This window comes from Heteronotia binoei, chromosome 15, assembly GCF_032191835.1.
Source record: "Heteronotia binoei isolate CCM8104 ecotype False Entrance Well chromosome 15, APGP_CSIRO_Hbin_v1, whole genome shotgun sequence".
Taxonomy (NCBI): domain Eukaryota; kingdom Metazoa; phylum Chordata; class Lepidosauria; order Squamata; family Gekkonidae; genus Heteronotia; species Heteronotia binoei.
This window is the reverse complement of record NC_083237.1, coordinates 5733133-5753581: the sequence shown is the minus strand read 5'-3', so window position 1 is coordinate 5753581 and position 20449 is coordinate 5733133. Positions and strand designations below refer to the sequence as shown.

Genomic DNA, 20449 nt, shown 5'->3' with positions numbered 1-20449 from the left:
ATGGGGTTAAAAAAAACACAACCACCCAAGGCTGGGCGCAATGCATTGTGGGTCAGGAGGCTACCAGTCTCGCGCGGCGCATGCCGGGATGCAGCGTGGGGAGTCTCTCGCTTTGCGCGCGTTGCATGGCGGGTAGCGCCTAGAGCGGCACGCTGAGCGCGCGGTGCATGGCGGGATGCCGCTGGCTGGGACTGGAGCGGTGCTCGCTGGGCACTCCCGGAAGGACGTCGGTCGGTTCCGGTCCGGTAGCAGAACTGCAAGAGAGGAAGCCCTGGGGGTGAGTCCCGGACCCCAGACGCCTCCTTGGGCCTCCCTGCCTGGTTATCTTTCCCGGCCGAAGCTTCAAACTCCACCGAGGAGTCCTGGCTTCTGAGCATGGGTTTGGGGCCACGTGGGTGCGACTTTCATTCTTTTGGAGAATCAACAGGTGGTGCAGCTTAATTTTTTAACGCCAGGGTTCCGTGTTGGCAATAGTTGTCTTGCACAGGTAGAGATTCAACAGGTGATGCGTATTTTTAAGAGTAGGGGTTCTCTGCCCACAGCAGTTGCCTTGCACAGACAGAGAATCAACAGGTGGTGCATCTTAATTTATTAGCGCCAGGGTTCTGCGTTGGCAATAGTTGTCTTGCACAGGCAGAGATTCAACAGGTGGTGCGTATTTTTAAGAGTAGGGGTTCTCTGCCCACAGCAGTTGCCTTGCACAGACAGAGAATCAACAGGTGGTGCATCTTACTTTTTTAGTGTCAGAGTTCTGCGTTGGCAGAGATTCAACAGGTGATGTGTATTTTTAAGAGTAGGGGTTCTCTGCCCATGGCAGTTGCCTTGCACAGACAGAGAATCAACAGGTGGTGCAGCTTAATTTTTTAGCGTCAGGGTTCTGCATTGGCAATAGTTGTCTTGCATAGGCAGAGATTCAACAGGTGATGTGCCCTTTAAAGACTAGGGCAGGGGTGGCCAAACCGGCTCTAGAGCTTCATGTTTGTCTTTTGTACATTTCGTGTGGCCGTTGAAGCCCCTTCTATCCTGGCCTGCCCTGTAGCTGGCTTGAAGCATGCATTTCTCTTTTTAAATCACTTTTCTATGTCAAGCGAGCCGGTGGCTTGGAGAATGCATTGAAAGTTGCTTTCTTTCCACCTCTCTCTCCCCCGCCCCGCCATCTATTTGCCTTTCTTCCTTCATGTGTTGCAGCTCTCAAACATCTGATGTTTATTCTATGTGGCTCTTACATTAAGCTTTTTGGTCACCCCTGGAGTGGGTGTTCTTGGGTTGCCTTGCACAACCAGGTGATGCATCTTTTTTTTTCTTTTTAAAGGCAGGGGATTCTAGTCAGGGAACAGTCGCTTTGCCCAGCCAGAGTTTCAATAGGTGATGTGTCCTATTTTTTTTTAAGAGTTAGGGTTTTGTTGTCTATAGTTGCCTTGCATAGCAGCAGTTCAACAGGTGGTGTATTTTCTTGGCATAATAGTGAAGTAACAAAGGTAAAGTTTCACTTGGGTTTTATTTATTGAGTTCCTAAGCCTTGTGTTTTTTAACTTGCCCCCAAATGCCCACCTCTTTCAGCCAAACAGTTTCCAAGGTGGCTTGTAATGAAACCAGCTGTCAACCTACAGTGGTTTTGTAGTTAGAGTGTTTGGCTGGGATCTGAAAGACCGAGGTTCAAATCACCACTCTGCCATGTTAGCCTTTTGTTAGTCTTTAAGGTACTAAAATTTGTTTGGCTCAGAGATGACCCTGGACTCTGACTTTTTTCTACTCTTTTGTTAGTACCGTCCTGTGAAGTAGGCTCGGCTGAGCAATTGTGACTGGCCGAACTCACTCAGCAAACTTTGTGGACTCGAACCTGGATCTTCCTGACCCTTCTTCTCTTTATCCCCCTCCTGTTCCCCACTCCCTCAGCCCTACTTCCTGCGGATTTCCTAACCTCAGGCTGCCTTGTGTAGAGAGACCCTGCCAGAACCATGGGGGTACCTCCCCAACGTGAGAAAGGAGCCAGAAGTCGGAAGAGACCAAGAAAGGAGGGTTCAGGTGTCTCCTCGGCCAAGAAGGAAGGTTCGAAGACAAACCAGGGCGGCCCGCTCCCTCGATTGGAGCCTGCAGCAGCTGAGTATTTCCAAAGGGCCCACGAGACCTTGAAATCTGGGTTTGGCTCTGATGAGGAGAAAGGTAAGATTCCTTGGGGTGAGGTCGAGATACAGTTATCTTCTCAACTGTGTTTATGGCAAGCATTGGGGAGGGACGGTGGCTCAGTTGCAGAGTATCTGCTTGGCAAGCAGAAGGTCCCAGGTTCAATCCCCGGCATCTCCAACTAAAAAGGGTCCAGGCAAAGAGGCGTGAAAAACCTCATCTTGAGATCCTGGAGAGCCACTGCCAGTCTGAGTAGACAATACTGACTTTGATGGACCGAAGGTCTGATTCAGTATTCAGCTTCATATGTTCATTGCATTGAAAAGGGAAAAGGACTTGGAGGTTTGTACTCACGACTGTCATAAACGTGTGGGCTGGTGGGGAAGTATTGTGAGAAGTGACATGTGGATGTGAGTGGACAGCAGAAGAAGGCTGGTTAACCCAGCAGAGGTTAACCTGTAATAAGAAAGATATTAGGGTTGAACCCTTTCCTGAGAATTGCCGTTCCCTGTCTTCACTCACAGACCAATAAGCGCAAGTGGAGTTTGGGTAGTCTTCCGTAAAGAAAACGCCATCTCAACGTGTTCGGGGGCCATGCCCTTTCGCTGCTCTTTTTCCATGCCCCAGAACTGGGCCTTGGCATCAAAGGGAAATAGGTTCAAAAGGCTCAGCCATAACTCAAAGCCGTGCAATGAAGTGACCCATATCTGGAGTTCTGAATATTCTGTGGTGCTGTCTCAGAGCAGCACACTTGGGCGCATTGGAAGGTTCTCAAAGAAGCCCCCAAGTTTCTAGTCCTTAGAGAAATCGGAGGCGTGTATAATACGATCTTGGAACCTGAATGGTGGTGTGGTGGTAGTTTAGGAATGTTGGTGGTGTGGGGTTGTCTGTGTGTGTGATGTAACTCCTTCCCTTTGGCTTTCCTTGCAAAGACAGAGGTTCAACAGGTGATGCATTTTTTTTTAGGTGTAGGGGGTTCTTGTCAGGGAACGGTTGGCTTTCCCCCCCCCCCCCAACATGTAGAAAGCATATTCCGAAATGAACCGTCTGCATACTTGCTTTTTGATTTATGATTCATGGTATGGGAAAATATGTGGCTATACTCCTGCCCACATAGATGGTCCATGGATGGCTCGCACTGGCACAGTTTTGTCAGATCTTGGAAGCTTTAGGACAAAGTGAGAAACTCGAAATGGGTGAAAAGAAAAAGGCACACAGTTTCTCTGTCAAAGCCACATACACTATAATATTTCATGGAATCATAGAATCGTAGAAGATGATATTGGATTTATATCCTGCCCTATACTCTGAATCTCAGAGTCTCAGAGCAGTCACAATTCTCCTTTACCTCCTCCCCCCACCCCACAACAGACACCCTGTGAGATAGGTGGGGCTGAGAGAGCTCTTCCAGAGGCTGCCCTTTCATGGACAACTCCTGCGAGAGTTATGTCCGACCCAAGGCCATTCCAGCAGGTGCAAGTGGAGGAGTGGGGAATCAAACCCAGTTCTCCCAGATAAGAGTCAGTGCACTTAACCACTTAGCAAGAGCTATGGGTGACCCAAGACCATTCCAACAGCTGCGAGTGGAGGTGGGGGGGAATCAAACCCGGTTTTCCCAGATAAGAGTCTGCACAGTTAACCGCCACACCAAACTGGCTCTTCTCTCCCCAATGCGAGAAAGCAGCCAGAAGCAGGAAGATGCCAAGAAAGGAGGGCTCAGGAAGTAGCAGGAGCTCCTTTGCATATTAAGCCACACACCCCTGATGTAGCCAATCCTCCTGGAGCTTACAGTAGGCCCTTTACTGCTACAAAAAAAAGCGTTGCCCAGAAGTAACGTTTCTGTGTGACATCTCTCTCCTTTCCCATCCCCAGCGCTGTTTGTCAGCAACGTTTTGGAGGAAGCCGCGGCTGTTGCTGTGCCTCTGTCCCTGGACCCAGCCGGCTCCCTTCTCCTGCAGGCCCTGGTGCCCTCCGCTTCGCCTGCCAGCCTTTGCCGCCTCCTGCGGGCCCTGATCCCCTCCCTGCCCTTGGTGGCTCGCCACGCCTGCGGGGCCCACATCCTGGAAGCTGCCCTGCTGAGGGCCCCGCTGTCGATCCAGGATGGCGCGGAGGACTCTGGGACTCTGGAAGACCTGGTTTTGGAGCTGGGCAGGAGCGTGCAGGAGGAACTGTCGGCCTTTGCGCTGGACGCCCATGCCAGCTTCGTGGTGCGGACTCTGCTGCAGGCGCTCGGAGGGGCCCGCGTCGGTTCAGACGGGGGTCGTGGGCTCCAGGTATTAGGTAAGTGCTGATGGCGACGCAGCCCCCACCCCAGGATTTGGGGCAGCGAGGGTGAGTCCAGCTTTGAGAATGGAGAAGTCCTGACGCGGATAGGTGGTGTGGTGGAGTGGTTAGAGCAGGGACTCATTTCCAGAGAGAGCCAGTTTGGTGTAGTGGTGAAGTGTGCGGACTCTTATCTGGCAGAACGGGTTTGATTCCCCACTCCTCCACTTGCACCTGCTGGAATGACCTTGGGTCAGCCAGAGCTCTGGCAGAGGTTGTCCTTGAAAGGGCAGCTGCTGTGAGAGCCCTCTCAGCCCCACCCACCTGACAGGGTGTCTGTTGTGGGGGGAAAGTAAAGGAGATTGTGAGTGCTCTGAGACTCTTCAGAGTGGAGGGCGGGATATAAATCCACTATCTTCATCTACCTCACAGGGTGTCTGTTGTGGGGGAGGAAGGGAAAGATTGTAAGAGAGCCAGTTTGGTGTAGTGGTGAAGTGTGCGGACTCTTATCTGGGAGAACCGGGTTTGATTCCCCACTCCTCCACTTGCACCTGCTGGAATGGACATGGGTCAGCCGTAGCTCTGGCAGAGGTTGTCCTTGAAAGGGCAGCTGCTGTGAGAGCCCTCTCCAGCCCCACCCACCTCACAGGGTGTCTGTTGTGGGGGAGGAAGGGAAAGGAGACTGTGAGCTGTTCTGAGACTCTTCGGAGTGGAGGGCGGGCTATAAACCTGTGGAATTCACTGCCACAGGAGGTGGTGGCGGCTACAAGCGCAGACAGCTTCAAGAGGGGACTGGATAAACATATGGAACAGAGGTCCATCTGTGGCTCTCCGCCGCAAGGTATTAATGGAATACTCTGTCTGCGGCAACGATGCTGTGTACTCTTGGGCCTTGCGGGGGGCACAGGGGGAGGGCTGCTGGAATTGTGGCTCCACTGGTGGACCTCCTGATGGCGCCTGGGTTTCAGCCACTGTGTAACACAGAGTGTTGGACTAGGTAGGCTATTGGGCTGCTCCAGCACAGTTTCTCTTGTGTTCTCTTAATTCATGTGCTAGAATTCAGCTGGCTTCCCCTCTCTCTCATTTATTACCACTTTCTCCTCCTTGACCCTCCAGGGACTTCGCATTCCAGAGCCAAGCAAGCCAAACCAGGAAGTGAGGGTCCCTCGGACTTCGAGGTCCCCGGCTCCTTCTTGTCCCTCCTGCAGGGTTTCAGCGAAAGCTTTTGTGAGCTTATTTCCGGTGAGATGGCGCCACCTGCTGGGGAGCTGGAGATTATCTGTCCAGGGTGGCTCTCAAAATGCGGGATGTTTGGAAGCAAAACCTTGTTAATTTATTTTTTTATCTCTTTAAAACGTTTACGGGCTGTTTCCTACCAAAATAGGGTCTCCTTAAAAGGAGGGACTCTGGACTTATTTGTTTAATTGTTTTGAAAAATGTATCGGCTGCTGCTTTTCTTCCTTATAAGAGCCCCGCGGCGCAGAGTGGGAAAGCTGCAGTACTGCAGACGGAGCCCTCTGCTCACGACCTGAGTTCGATCCCCGGCGGAAGCTGGGTTTTCAGGTAGCCGACTCGAGGTTAACTCAGCCTTCCATCCTTCCGAGGTCGGTCAAATGAGTACCCAGCTTGCTGGGGGGAAAGTGTAGAGGACTGGGGAAGGCGAGGGCAAACCGCCCCGTAAAAAGTCTGCCGTAAAAACATCGTGGACGCAACGTCACCCCAGAGTCGGAAACAACTGGTGCTTGCACAGGGGGACTACCTTTTTACCTTTTTCTTCCTTATGCAGCTCAAGGGGCCTTACACTATAAAAACGTATACAAAATAGATTGCATAAAAATACATAAACACCAAACATTATAAAACCACAATTTAAGACTGCTTTGATCAAATGCTGCCCTAAATCAAATGGTCTTCGGGTGCTTCTTAAAGAACAAAAATGAGGGGGCCAGGCGCACCTCCCTGGGGAAATTGTTGCACAATTGCGGGGCTGCCCCTGAAAAGGCCCTGTTTTGTGTGCCTCCAGACAAGCTTCTTTGATCAGTGGGTGGGTCAGAAGGGATTCTCTTTGTGATCTTAATTCCCAGGCAAGAATGCATGGGACAAGACTGTCTTTCAGATTCCCTGGTTCCAAGGCATGTAGGGCTTCTGTATAAATGAATCAGTGCATCGGATCTTGCACCCGGATCTCTCATTGCTTATAGGGCAGCTATAGCTGCATTACACAATTGCATTGCAGGATGGTCCCCAACCTGTAGCCCCACCGTGTCTAGCTGCTTGTGGTACCTGCTGATGGCTGCGGTCCCCTGTTGTCGCTTGTGCATGTATTGCATAGAGCAAGTGAAAACTGAGTCCTCAGAACGGTGGGAGGCGAGAGGCTGAGTTTTGGTGGGATGGCAGCAAAAGCCCTGCAGGCTGTGCTGAGAAGCAAAGAAGGATGTCTCTCCGGGGAACAACAGCCTCTGGTGATAAGAGACGTCTTGGCACTCGTGCTGTCTTTAGGAAGGAGAAGGATGGGTGCTGAGTGAGCACGCGTGGAGCTTAGCAGGGTCTAAAAATTGAACTTCATGTTCTGGCTCCCACGGCCACAACATCTGTCGACTCTTATTGCTTCTGCCTGGTAGAGCTGAGTGGAGGCAGCAGCTGTGCAGAGGCCCCGTCTGCGTTAATTTCGTTAGCACCCACGGCGGCAGCGACAGCCCAGCTTTGAAATGTACTGTCAGGGTCTTGGTGAGAGCCAGTCTGGTGTGGTGGTGAAGTGCGCGGACTCTTATCTGGGAGAACCGGGTTTGATTCCCCACTCCTCCACTTGCACCTGCCGGAATGGCCTTGGGTCAGCCATAGCTCTGGCAGAGGTTGTCCTTGAAAGGGCAAATTCTGTCAGAGCTCTCTCAGCCCTATCTACCTCACAGGGTTTCTGTTGGTGGGGTGGGGGGAAGGTAAAGGAGATTGTAAACCGCTCTGAGACTCAGATTCAGAATGGAGGGAGGGATATAAATCCAATATCGTCATCATAATCTCTGCCACCTTCTCAAAGGAGGGAGGCTCCCTTTCTGTGTCTCTAATCTCTCTCAAACCTCCCCTTTCCCCCCAGATTTCATCACCAACAAATTCTTCAGCCTCTGCCTCCAGGTGGCACTGGAAGTCTTGCACCGGAAATTGCCGGAAGCTTGTTTCCAGCTCTGCTGCTCAGTGATTGGCTACCTGAGCTCTCGCAACCCGGCCGCTGGGCAAAGGTAAACGGACTGATCGGCTGGGCGGATGGAGTCATTTCCTTTTAGAGCCACCTGGCTTTCATTGGTCCGCCTCTTCCGGAGGACAAGGCCAATCACGTCACGTCGCACTCTAGAGCCGGGCGGGGGTGGGAAGAGTTAGAAGGAGCTGTCTGCCCATTTTAAATTCTGATTTGTGTTGAGCCGTATTATTCAGGGGCTCCAGTGCTTCTTGCCGGAGCTTCTGTTTTTTTTTTTTTTCCTTTCAAGAGAAATAGGAAGACATTTAAGAGGAAGGAGAAAGTGAAAGATCTGATTTGTTTTTAGCCCTGAGAACCCAGGATGGTGTGGCGGTTAGAGCGTTGCATTAGGAGGCATCAGATCCCTAACGTGATGTCCCTTGAACTGCACTTTCTCTGAGCATAGCCTATCTCAGGGGTGGCCAACGGTAGCTCTCCAGGTGTTGTTTGCCTACAACTCCCATCAGCCCCAGCCACCATGGCCAATGGCTGGGGCTGATGGGAGTTGTAGACAAACATCTGGAGAGCTACCGTTGGCCACCCCCCGGCCTACCTCGTACGGTTGTTGTGAGGCTCAAATAGTGGAGGGAGGGCCACCCGAGTCACCCTGAGGAAAGGGTGAGCTAAAAATGTGATGGATTCATTGGCTGGAGTAGGTGTGCGTTGCGATTGGCTGACCGGCGACGACCCACACTTCGACCCAGCTACGCTCCCCTTGATTGGCGGCTGACGTTCGATTGGTTCTGGGGCTCGAAAGGTGGGCTTTGACGGTTTCCAAGAGCGCGGCAGGGCCAACCTTGAAGGCTTCTTCTGCCTGGGCGTCTGGGTGATCTCGTCTTCTGCTTCTTCTCCCCAGCGCCCTCCTGGTGTTCCTGAAGGACGCGACGTGCAGCCGGGTGCTGGACAAGGTGCTGGAAGTGTCGGACCCGAAGGGCCTGTGCTCTTTCTACAAGGTCCACGTCAAAGGGCAGCTGCGGGACCTGGCCGTCCACCCCGTGGCCAACTTCACTCTCCAGCGGCTCATCCGGGCAGCCCCCCGCAAGCTGGTGAGTGAGATCTCCCGACGCTCGGCTCGTGGCGTTTCCCTGGAGTCTGGCCACAGTTGTCCCCGGGAAGCTCTTCTGGTGCAGCTGGGGGTCGTCGGCTTCTCTCCCTCTTCTGCTGCAGGGGATCTCTAGGGGTGGGGGTGAGAGCCGTCAGGTGGAGCCATTTCAAGTGTTGCAGCTGTGAGGTCCAGATTGGCACGCTGGCCTCAAGCCCATAAATACTTTCCTGCGAACTCACGCACAGGAAGCTGCCTTGCGCTGAATGAGATCCTCCGTCCATCAAGGCCATCCGCAGGGATTTTTTTTTTCTGCGTTAGGAGCTCCTTTGCGTGTTAGGCCACACCCCACCGATGTGGCCAATCCTCCTGGAGCTTACAATAGGCCCTGTCAGAAGAGCCCTGTAAGCTCTTGGAGGATTGGTTACATCGGGGGGCGTGGCCTAATATGCAAATGCAGGGTTTCTTTTGTAGCAGGAACTCCTCCTTTGCCTATTAGGCCACACACCCCTGATGTAGCCAGTCCTCCTGGAGCTTGCAATAGGCCCTGAACTAAGAGCCCTGTAAGCTCTTGGAGGATTGGCTACATCAGGGGGGCGTGGCCTAATATGCAAATACAGGGTTTCTTTTGTAGCAGGAACTCCTCCTTTGCCTATTAGGCCACGCCCCCCTGATGTAGCCAGTCCTCCTGGAGCTTACAGTAGGCCCTGTCAGAAGAGCCCTGAAAGCTCTTGGAGGATTGGTTACATCAGGGGGGCGTGGCCTAATATGCAAATGCAGGGTTTCTTTTGTAGCAGGAACTCCTCCTTTGCCTATTAGGCCACACACCCCTGATGTAGCCAGTCCTCCTGGAGCTTACAATAGGCCCTGTCAGAAGAGCCCTGTAAGCTCTTGGAGGATTGGCTACATCAGGGGTGTGTGGCCTAATAGGCAAATACAGGGTTTCTTTTGTAGCAGGAACTCCTTTGCCTATTAGGCCACGCCCTCCTGATGTAGCCAATCCTCCTGGAACTTACAGGAGGCCCTGTAAGAAGAGCCCTGTAAGCTCTTGAAAGATTGGCTATATAAAAGGGGTGTGGCCTAATAGGTGAAGGAGTTTCTGCTCCAATAAAAGCCCCGGTCATTCTTATCTACAGACTGGCAGTGGCTTTGCAGGGTCTCAGGTAGAGGTCTTTCCTGTCACCTCCTACCTGGGCCTTTTAACTGGAGATGCTGCCGGGGACTGAACCAGGGAGCTTCTGCGGGCCCAGCAGATGCTCCGCCGTAGAGCCACAGCCCTCTACCTGCTGAATTGCAACTGATAGCGAAGGTCATGACAGTGCATCCTCCTGGAGTGAATCAAGACCTGGGTTTCCTCTCTCATTACCTACACTGATTTCTCCACACCTGCTCCCCCTCTGCATATCACACGTAATCCAGTCACACCTTCTGTTGTCATTTGGCATCTGAAACCACACCACTTTCCAATATATAGGACAAATAGTCTCACATTTTAGCTGTATCTGAAGAAGCGGGCGGTGACTCCCGAAAGCACCTACCCTGCTACAAATTTTGTCAGTCTTTTAAGGTGATCCTGGACTCTTACTACTGCTCCAGCCAGACTGACAGGACTACCCATCTTGGTCCAGCCTCTCACTATAGGAAGCTGCCTTATCCTGAATCAGACCCTCTTGGGTCCATCAAAGTCAGTCTTGTCTACTCAGACTGGCAGCGGCTCTCCAGGGTCTCCTGCTGAGGTTTTCCACACCTATTTGCCTGGACCCTTTTTAGTTGGAGATGCTGGGGATTGAACCTGGGATCTTCTGCTTCCCAAGCAGAGGCTCCACCACTGAGCCACCGTCCCTCCCCTGACCAGCAGTGGCTCTCCAGGGTCTCAAGCTGAGGTTTTTCGCACCTACCGTATTTTTCGTACCATAAGGCGCTCCGGACGGTAGGACGCACCTTCCTCCTGGGGTGCGATCCGCTGCCTCTGCCGCTGATCCGGCGCTTCCCCCGCGCCTCCCTGCCTGGCTCCATCTTCTTCCAGCAAGCGCTGGGATCGCTCCACGTGGCCCCACCGCAAACCCACGCTTCGCGAGCGCCGGCTGCGGAGGGGGCAGCGTGCTTCCTCCTTGCCTGTCTGCCTGGCTCCACCTCTGATGCTTAAAGCAAGCGCTGGGATTGCTCCCTCCGCCCTCCGATCCCAGCGCTTGCTTTAAGCATCAGAGGTGGAGCCAGGCAGACAGACAAGGAGGAAGCATGCTGCCCCCTCCGCAGCCGGCGCTCGCGAAGCGCTGGGTTTGCGGTGGGGCCACGTGGAGCGATCCCAGCGCTTGCTGGAAGAAGATGGAGCCAGGCAGGGAGGCGCGGGGGAAGCGCCAGATCGGAGGCAGAGGCAGCGGATCGCACCCCCACCCAGGAAGGTACGTACCTTTGCTCCATAAGACGCACACACTCCCCCCCCCACACTTTTTTTGGGGGAAAAGTGCGTCTTATGGTCCGAAAAATACGGTACTTGCCTGGGCCCTCTTTAGTTGGAGATGCCAGGGACTGAACCTGGGACCTTCTGCGTGCCAAGCAGATGCTCTACCACTGAGCCACCGTCTCTCCCCTGATGTCACTTGGGGTTATATATACCTTTGTTTCCGCTTGATAGCTGAGGCTTCCAGGCATGTCTGAACTCTTGCTGGGTCTCCAAGGCTAGAAATGTATCAGGCTCAATTGCAGATGGCCTGAGCTCTTGAAAGGGAGCTGAGCTGTTTCCTAAGGAGTTTTTGCTTCAGTCAAGGAAGACCAGCTCTTCAGATGCTTGCTTTAGCTGCTTAGGAAACTGCTTTGGAGAAACCACACTAGGCTGAGGTGGGGAAGAGGGCTTTAATGTCATGCAACTTTTAACATCGCACTGTATAAAAGGGGAGCGACTCTCTGGGCCACTGGTGAAATCAGCACGATGTCTGGTTGTGAAGAGAGGCCTGAGAAGACATGTCAGAGAAAGTGGAAATACAACCAAGCTGGGCAGGTATTTTGCCCTCATGGTAAGAGAACATAAGAACATAAGAGAAGCCTTATTGGATCAGGCCAAAGGCCCATCCAGTCCAACACTCTGTGTCACACAGTGGCCATAAAACCCCAGGTGCCATCAGGAGGTCCATCAGTGGGGCCAGGACGCTACAAGCCCTCCCACTATGCCCCCCTGAAGCACCAAGAATACAGAGCATCACTTGCCGCACACAGAGAGTTTCATCTATAAGAACTATAAGAGAAGCCATGTTGGATCAGGCTAAAGGCCCATCCAGTCCAACACTCTGTGTCACATAAGAGAAGCCATGTTGGATCAGGCCAATGGCCCATCCAGTTGAACACTCTGTGTCACATAAGAACAGAAGAGAAGCCATGTTGGATCAGGCCAATGGCCCATCCAGTCCAACACTCTGTGTCACATAAGAGAAGCCATGTTGGATCAGGCCAATGGCCCTTCCAGTTCAACACTCTTGTGTCACATAAGAACATACGAGAAGCCATGTTGGATCAGGCCAATGGCCCATCCAGTTGAACACTCTGTGTCACATAAGAACAGAAGAGAAGCCATGTTGGATCAGGCCAATGGCCCATCCAGTCCAACACTCTGTGTCACATAAGAGAAGCCATGTTGGATCAGGCCAATGGCCCTTCCAGTTCAACACTCTTGTGTCACATAAGAACATATGAGAAGCCATGTTGGATCAGGCCAATGGCCCATCCAGTCCAACACTCTGTGTCACATAAGAGAAGCCATGTTGGATCAGGCCAATGGCCCTTCCAGTTCAACACTCTTGTGTCACATAAGAACATAAGAGAAGCCATGTTGGATCAGGCCAGTGGCCCATCCAGTCCAACACTCTTGTGTCACATAAGAGAAGCCATGTTGGATCAGGCCATTGGCCCATCCAGTCCAACACTCTGTGTCACATAAGAGAAGCCATGTTGGATCAGGCCAAAGGCCCATCCAGTCCAACACTCTGAGTCACATAATAACATAAGAGAAGCCATGCTGGATCAGGCCAAAGGCCCATCCAGTCCAACACACTGTCACGCAGTGGCCAAAAAAATTCAGATGCCATCAGGAGGTCCACCAGTAGGGCCAGGATACTAGAAGCCCTCCCATTGTGCTCCCCACCCAAGCACCAAGAATACAGAGCATCACTGCCCCAGACAGAGAGTTCCAACAATACACTGTGGCTAATAGCCACTGATGGACCTCTGCTCCATATTTTTATCCATTCCCCTCTTGAAGCTGACTGTGCTTGCAGTTACCACCTCCTGTTGCCAGTGAATTCCACATGTCGATCAACCTTCCTTTCTCTCCTCCCCAGCTAGGAAAACTGTTTGAAGAGCTGAGCCCCGGCCTGGAAGAAATCCTGGCTCTTGAGCACCTGGGCGTGGTCACAGCCCTCTTGGGGGCCTGCCGCAAACACGGGGCTAACCAGCAGGAGGTGCTGCAGATACTCATGAAGGTGAGAATCCCTTGCTGCTCCCTTCCCATCCCACATCTGTAACCTTTGCGCCCTGTGGCTCAGTCTGGTCTCTGCCGTCTCTCCCCCCTCAGGCTTTTCACTGCTGGGAGCCCCCTTCCCGCCAGTTGGTGTGTGCCCCTCTCATCGCTTCGCTTCTGGCTTACGAGGTGTATCACGGCGAGGAGGAGGAGGAAGAGACAACGTTGGAGGAGCAGGTAGGCTCTCAGGGCAGTGACGGTACTTGGGACAAGAAGTCAGAGGGCAAATAAAGGTAACCAAGAATCAGGATGGGATTGAAGTGCACACCCAAAGCTGCCTTCTACCGAATCGGACCAGCGGTCCATCCAAATTGCCCATTGAGGCTGGCGGCAGCTTTCCAGGGAAGAGGTTTCAAACATGCAGCGGTGGGCCGGATCAGGCCCCCGGAGGTCTTCTATCAGGCACACGAGGAACTCATCGTTGTCTGCGTTCTTTGCCAGGCTTGATCGTTCAGGTTAGAGCAAAGCCTTTATTTTCTCCATTCACTGACCAGGGTGTGAAGCAGCGTACGTAGAAAAGCTCACGATGCCCAGCCGTGTAATCTTTTCCTCTGGCTCTTAGGCTCAAAGCATTGACCGTAAGATTTCTGTAACGAATGTCAGTAAATCAAAAAGAGGTTTGCAACTTACAGATCCGCACCGGAGCAACACCTGAACAGCATACTCGAGATTGCTACAGCACAGACCTTGCCTCCAGATTTTGATGCAATAATTCTGAACAAGAGGCGTCAGTTATCTGAGATTAAAAAAGCAAAATATTGCAAGGGTGGTAATTTTTCAAGAGTGTTTTAAGTTTTTTAAAAAATCTCTCATTGTGTTCATGCCCTTTATGAAGTTTATATCTCTGCTACCTGGCATTACATTTTATGTGGCACGTGGCCCGGTCCGAAAAGGTCTCATTTATGTCAGATCCGGCCCTCAGAACAAATGAGTTTTACACCCCTGCCTCAGGGTGTCAGGCAGAAAAAAGGTCATTCACATCATGATGCCAAGAGATGCCAAGGAATGAACCCGGGGCCTTCTGTGTGCCAAGCAGATGGTCTAGCACTGAGCCACGGTCCCTCCCCGAACATTCTTGGTCCATCCAGGGCAGTTTTATCTTCTTACACCGGCAGCAGCTCTCCAGGGTCTCCGGCGGAGGTCTTTCCCATCACTTGCTGCCTGGTTCTTCTAACTGATGGGCCAGTTTGGTGTAGGGGTTAAGTCCCCGGACTCTTATCTGGGAGAACCGGGTTTGATTCCCCCCCCTCCTCCACTGGCACCTGTCGGAATGGCCTTGGGTCAGCCATAGCTCTTGCTAAGTGGTTAAGTGCACAGACTCTTATCTGGGAGAACCGGGTTTGATTCCCCACTCCTCCACTTGCAGCTGCTGGAATGGCCTTGGGTCAGCCATAGCTATCGCAGGAGTTGTCCTTGAAAGAGCAGCTTCTCTCAGCCCCACTCACCTCACAGGGTGTCTGTTGTGGGAGAGGAAGGTAAAGGAGATTGTGAGGAGCACTGAGTCTCTGTCCTTGAAAGGGCAGCTGCTGGGAGAACCCTCTCAGCCCCACCCACCTCACAGGGTGTCTGTTGTGGGGGGGGGGGGAGATAAAGGAGATTGTGAGCTGCTCTCTTTGAGTGGAGGGCGGGATATAAATCCAGTGTCGTCTTCTAACTTGGGGGTTGAACGTGAGACCCTTTGCCTGCCAAGCAGCTGCTGTACCTCTGAGCTGTGGACTCTTCCTGATTGGAAGGAGCTATGGAAGCAGGGAGGGGCCTGAGGGTAGACGTGGTGTATGATCCAGCTGGTGTTGGACTGTGCTTCATCTGGATCACCCCCCCCCCCCTGCTTTTAGCCTGCTGCTGAAACTGGCAGCTTTCTTCTCAGTGTGTGTTTCTGCATATTCAGTCTCCCACTGCCAAATGGATGGGAACTGAAAAGTGTTTCTTCACTCGATCAAGGGGGCCTGAAGCCACGTGTGGCCTCCTAGCCGCCCTCCCTCCTTCCTACCTGAGCGGTTTGCCGGAATCGGAGAGGGGGCTTGTAGCTCTCCGCTTTGCCTGCTGGCCCCCCAGGTTCAATTCCTGGCTTGTCTAGTTGAAAAGTCCAGGCTGTGGGCGATGTGAAAGGCCTTTCTCTCCCTGAGACCCTGGAGAGCTGCTGCCGGTCTGAGCTCTGACCTTGAAGGACCAAGGGTCTGATTGAGTAGAAAGCAGCGTTGTGTGCATTCTTGTGATTGGGACTAGCAGGCTGTCTGTTGCGACTGGATAAATCTCAGTGTGGCTGGGAAGGGCTTCAAGCCTCTCCAGCCACGTTCCTCTGTGTGAGCTGCCATGTGGAGCCCCCTGAAATAAACTTAAGTATCCTGTGTCTCTGCCATGCCCCTCCGCAGGCCTTCTTTTGTAGAAAAAGCCCAGCAAGAACTCATTTGCATTTTAGGCCACACCCCTGATGCCACCATTGTTTCACAAAAGCCTAGCAGGAACTCATTTGCTTCTTAGCGCGCCCCCCCCCCCCGATGCCACCATGGTTTCACACAGGGCTTTTTCTGCAGGAGAAGCCCAACAGGATCTCATTTGCATATTAGGCCACACCCCCAGCGCCACCATGGTCTCCCATGGTTTTCCCCGGAAAAGCCCAGCAGGAACTCATTTGCACATTAGGCCACACCCCCTGATGCCACAGTGGTTTCACACAGGGCTCTTTTTGCAGGAGAAGCCCAGCAGGAACTCATTTGCATATCAGACCACACCCCCTGATGCCACCATGGTTTCACACAGGGCTCTTTTTTTGCAGGAAAAGCCCAGCTGGAACTCATTTGCATCTTAGGCCACACCCCCTGATGCTACCATGGTTTCGCACGGGGCTTTTTTGTAGAAAAGCCCAGCAGGAACTCATTTGCATATCAGGCCACCCCCCCCTGATGCCACCATGGTTTCACACAGGGCTCTTTTTTGCAGGAAAAGCCCAGCAGGAACTCATTTACATCTTAGACCCCCCCCCCTTGATGCCACCATCGTTTCACGCGGGTAGGGTTTTTTTGTGGGGAAAAACCCAGCTGGATATCTTTTGCATATTAAGCCACACCCCATGGCACCAAGCCAGCTGGAGCTGTGTTCCTGCTCAAAAAAGAACCTTGCTGCTCAGACTTCTTCCCTGAGGACTGGCAACTTAAGTTTAAAACAAAGTAGTGATTTCTACAGGCTACAGGCAAGGATTTGGTTTGGTTTGGCCTACAGGTAAGAAGAAGACTACAGATTTATACCTCGCCCTTCTTTCTGAATCACAGATTCAGAGCGGCTTACAATCTCCTTTATCTTCCTCCCCCACAATAGTCACCCTGTGAGGTGGGTGGGGCTGAGAGGGCTCTCACAGCTGCTGCCCTTTCAAGGACAACTCCTAGGAGAGCTCTGGCTGACCCAAGGCCATTCCAGCAGGTGCAAGTGGAGGAGTGGGGAATCAAACCCGGTTCTCCCAGATAAGAGTCTGCACACTTCACCGCTATACCAAACTGGCTCTAAAAGGTGGAGGGGAAAGAATTTGCTCTTAGCCTCTGTGCCTCTTCCCATATTGAGGGTATTTCTCTCCCCTAGCGTCGTCTGACCTCCATCTCCTATCACGGCTCCTTGATGCTCCAGCACTGTTTGCATTTTGCCAACCCCTCCGTCCTGCTGCGCAGCTTGGCTGCCACGACCCCCCAGGATCTGGTCACGCTGGCCTGTGACCCAGCAGGCAGCCACGTCTTCGACGCCCTCCTGGCCAGCCCTTCCGTCCCCGGGAAGCAGAGGCGGAAAGTCCTGCGCCTGCTGAAGGTAAGAGTCACGGCACGGAGGCCGAAACAACACAAGGTTGGTTGGTGTCCTATGCCAGTTTGGAGAAAAGGCTCTTGAAAGTGGGTTAGCAGAAACTGGAGAAGGGGTGTGCTTTTGTCTTTTCCTCGGCCAGGAGAGCAGGGGCGTTATTTCTCTTTACTGCCCTTTGCCTCTCACTTTGGTTAGCTGCAACAGAACGAGAGAGGGACCATGTGGGATCACGCCTCTTATAGGGGAGGGATGGTGGCTCCTGAGCCTCTGCTTGGTAAGCAGAAGGTCCCAGGTTCAATCCCCGGCAACTCCAACTAAAAAGGGTCCAGGCAAAGAGGCACGGAAAACCTCAGCTTGAGACCCTGGAGAGCCACTGCCAGTCCGAGTAGACAAGACTGACAAGGGGAGGGAGGGTGGCCCAGTGGTAAGAGCATCTGCCTGGTAAGCTGAAGGTCCCAGGTTCAATCCCCGGCAACTCCAACTAAAAAGGGCCCAGGTAAATACGTGTGAAAAACCTCAGCTGGAGACCCTGGAGAGCTGCTGTAGTCTGACAAGACTGACTTTGAAGGACCCAGGGTCTGATTCAGTAGAAGGCAGCTTCCTATGTTCACCCTTATTTTTGGGGAGGGACAGTGGCTGAGTGGCAGAGCATCTGCCTGGTAAGCAGAAGGTCCCAGGTTCAATCCCGGCATCTCTAACTAAAAAGGGTCCAGGCAAATAGGCGTGAAAAACCTCAGCTTGAGATCCTGGAGAGCCACTGCTGGTCAGGGGAGGGATGGTGGCTCAGTGGTAGAGCACCTGCCTGGTAAGCGGAAGGTCCCAGGTTCAATCCCCGGCATCTCCAACTAAAAAGGGTCGTGGCATGAGGCGTGAAAAACCTCCGCTTGAGACCCTGGAGAGCCGCTGCCAGTCTGAGTAGACAAGGCTGACTTTGATGGACCCAGGGTCTGATTCAGTAGAAGGCAGCTTCATATGTTCACCCTTACTTTTGGGGAGGGACGGTGGCTCAGGGGTAGAGCATCTGCTTGGGAAGCAGAAGGTTCCAGGTTCAATCCCCGGCATCTCCAACTAAAAAGGGTCCAGGCAAGTAGGCGTGAAAAACCTCAGCTTGAGACCCTGGAGAGCCGCTGCCAGTCTGAGTAGACAATACTGACTTTGATGGACCGAGGGGGGTCTGATTCAGCAGAAGGCAGCTTCATACGTTCATTTCCCTGTCCTTTTTTTTTCTTCCCAGGGCCACCTCGTCTCTCTGGCCTGCAGTAAGCACGGGAGCCGGGTGTTGGACGCCATCTGGAGCAGAGCCACGCTGCCAGCTAAGCGGGAGATGGCCCAGGAACTGGGTAAGGCCGCCTTTGCCTTCAGCCAAGGCGACGGTTCTGCAGGAGTCCCTGTAAGCTGGGCTGGGTGAATCCTGCCGTGGTTTCCGAGTGTTTGTGCAGTGAGCACCCCCGCTGGCTGCAATGGGAATTGCACCCTGGCTCTGAGATCTGTTTTGCAAACAATTTCAAAGTGATTTCATGGAATCCTAGAGTTGAAAGGGACCTCTAGGGTCATCTAGTCCAACCCCTTGTGCAATGCAGGAAATTCACAAATACTTCCTCCCCCCACACACGCCCTCACATCCCCAGTGACCCCTGCTCCATGAACGTATGAAGTTGCCTTCTACTGAATCAGACCCTGGGTCCATCAAAGTCAGTCTTGTCAGACTACAGCAGCTCTCCAGGGTCTCCAGCTGAGGTTTTTCTCGCTTACCTGCCTGGATCTTTTTTAGTTGGAGATGCCGGGGATTGAAACTGGGACCTTCTGCTTCCCAAGCAGATGCTCTGCCACTGAGCCACCATCCCTCCAGGATCTCTGGCTTGTCTCTTGTTTCTAGTTGCCCATGCATAGTTCTTTGGTGTGTGTGTGTATTTTCTGCACAGTGGCTCTGAGTAAAGGCACAAACCCAATGCCCTGCTTACTGCCTTATACGAAGTCGTTCACCAAGGGTCATTATTGTCTACTCAGACTGGCAGCGGCTCTCCAAGGTCTCAGGTGGAGGTAAATCACATCACCTGGTCCTTTTAAACTGGAAATGCCAGGGATTGAACCTGGGACCTTCTGCATCATGCCAAGCAGAGGCTCTACCACCGAGCCACAGCCCTTCTCCTTTAGTCTCTAGGGTCTCAGGCAGAGGTCTTTCCCATCACCTCCTGCCTGGTCCTTTTAATTGGAGAAGCTGAGGATCGAACCTGGGACCTTCTGCATGCCTGGCAGAGGCTCTGCCACTGAGCCACAGCCCTTCTCCTTTAGTCTCCAGGGTCTGAGACAGGTCTTTCCCATCACCTCCTGCTTGGTCCTTCTAAGGGGAGAAGCTGGGGATCGAACCTGGGACCTTCTGCATGCCTGGCAGAGGCTCTGCCACTAGTCTCCAGGGTCTCAGGCTGAGGTCTTTCCCATCATCTCCTGCCTGATCCTTTAACTGGAGATGCCGGGGATTGAACCTGGGACCTTCTGCATGCCAAGCAGAGGCTCTACCACTGAGCCACAGCCCCTCCCTAAAGGAAGCCTTGAGTCAGACCCATGGTCCATTGAGGTCAGTATTGTCTACTCAGACTGGTAGCTGCTCTCCAGCGTCTCAGGTAGAGAAAGGTCTTTCCCATCCCTTCCTGCCTGATCCTTTCAACTGGAGATGGTGGGGATTGAACCTGGGACTTTCTGCATGTCGAGCAGAGGCTCTACCACTGAGCCATGCTGCCGTTTGCCTTTTATGCACAAAGGAAGCGGCGTTTTTCTCCTGGATCCAACCATTGGTCCATCTAACCCAGGACTCCAGTTGGCATCCAGGGACACTCCCAGCAGCGTTCCCTTTAAGCCGAGTGAGTGTGAGCCGGTTCACAGATTTGTATCCTCCAGCTGACACGTTTTTGTCTCAGCTCAGGAAAAATGGCCCCAGAGCACAATAACTGATGCTGTAACTCATCCTTAATGCCAGGAGCTCAGATTTTGCTCACGAGACCCTGCAGCTTAGGGGGAAGCCTGGATCCCCAGCCCTGCCAGCGGAGATCAGAAACGCTGCCCCCTTGCGCAGGCTTCCCACGGTGCATTTCTCTCCCCTTCCCTTCCCCTTGCAGCGGAGCAAGAGCAGAAGCTGCGGAACGACCCCTTCGGCCACCACCTGGTTCGCAATTTCGCCTTGACGCACTTCCTCAAGCGCCGCCAAGACTGGGACCGGCTCCAAGAGGCAGAGAAGAAGCGGCGGGAGCTTTTCGCCGACATCTTGGAGGACTGACTTGGGCGGGAGAGGGGGTGCGTCCTCCGGGCTGGATGGAAGACTGGAGCGGCTGCCCCGGGGCAATGGAGGCCTGTGTCCTCCAGGGGGCGCTCCATATTTGTGCTCCTTGCTTTTTCTCACCACAAAGACTTTGGAGGACTGTCCACCAGAGGGGGCTAGAGGCACCCTTGTATTCTATTGTCTACTCCCTAAACCCTCCATGTAATTAAGTGAATTATTTCTTAA

The 20449-nt window shown here is 53.0% G+C and overlaps 1 protein-coding gene across 2 annotated transcripts; it reads left to right on the top strand.

Annotated features, from left to right (window-relative positions):
- The first annotated feature begins 196 nt into the window (after window positions 1–196).
- Window positions 197–20449, top strand: LOC132584440 (nucleolar protein 9-like). 2 transcript variants are annotated; one of them, XM_060256321.1, is made up of 11 exons: window positions 197–277; window positions 1897–2163; window positions 3997–4404; window positions 5503–5628; window positions 7478–7619; window positions 8472–8661; window positions 12989–13129; window positions 13222–13344; window positions 16741–16959; window positions 18185–18290; window positions 20064–20449. In XM_060256321.1, exons 2-11 carry the CDS (start codon window positions 1959–1961, stop codon window positions 20219–20221), a joined length of 1818 nt encoding a protein of 605 aa, XP_060112304.1. In that variant the 5' UTR covers window positions 197–277; window positions 1897–1958; the 3' UTR covers window positions 20222–20449. The 2 variants fall into 2 exon arrangements, with proteins under 2 accessions (XP_060112304.1, XP_060112305.1); XM_060256322.1 differs by having other exon boundaries at window positions 197–427.

Coding starts and splice junctions, on each gene's coding strand:
- LOC132584440 (XM_060256321.1), top strand. CDS start 1,959: ATGGGGGTACCTCCCCAACGTGAGAAAGGAGCCAGAAGTCGGAAGAGA. Junction 5,629..7,477: donor CTTTTGTGAGCTTATTTCCG/GTGAGATGGCGC, acceptor CTTTCCCCCCAG/ATTTCATCACCAACAAATTC. Junction 8,662..12,988: donor GGGCAGCCCCCCGCAAGCTG/GTGAGTGAGATC, acceptor TCTCCTCCCCAG/CTAGGAAAACTGTTTGAAGA.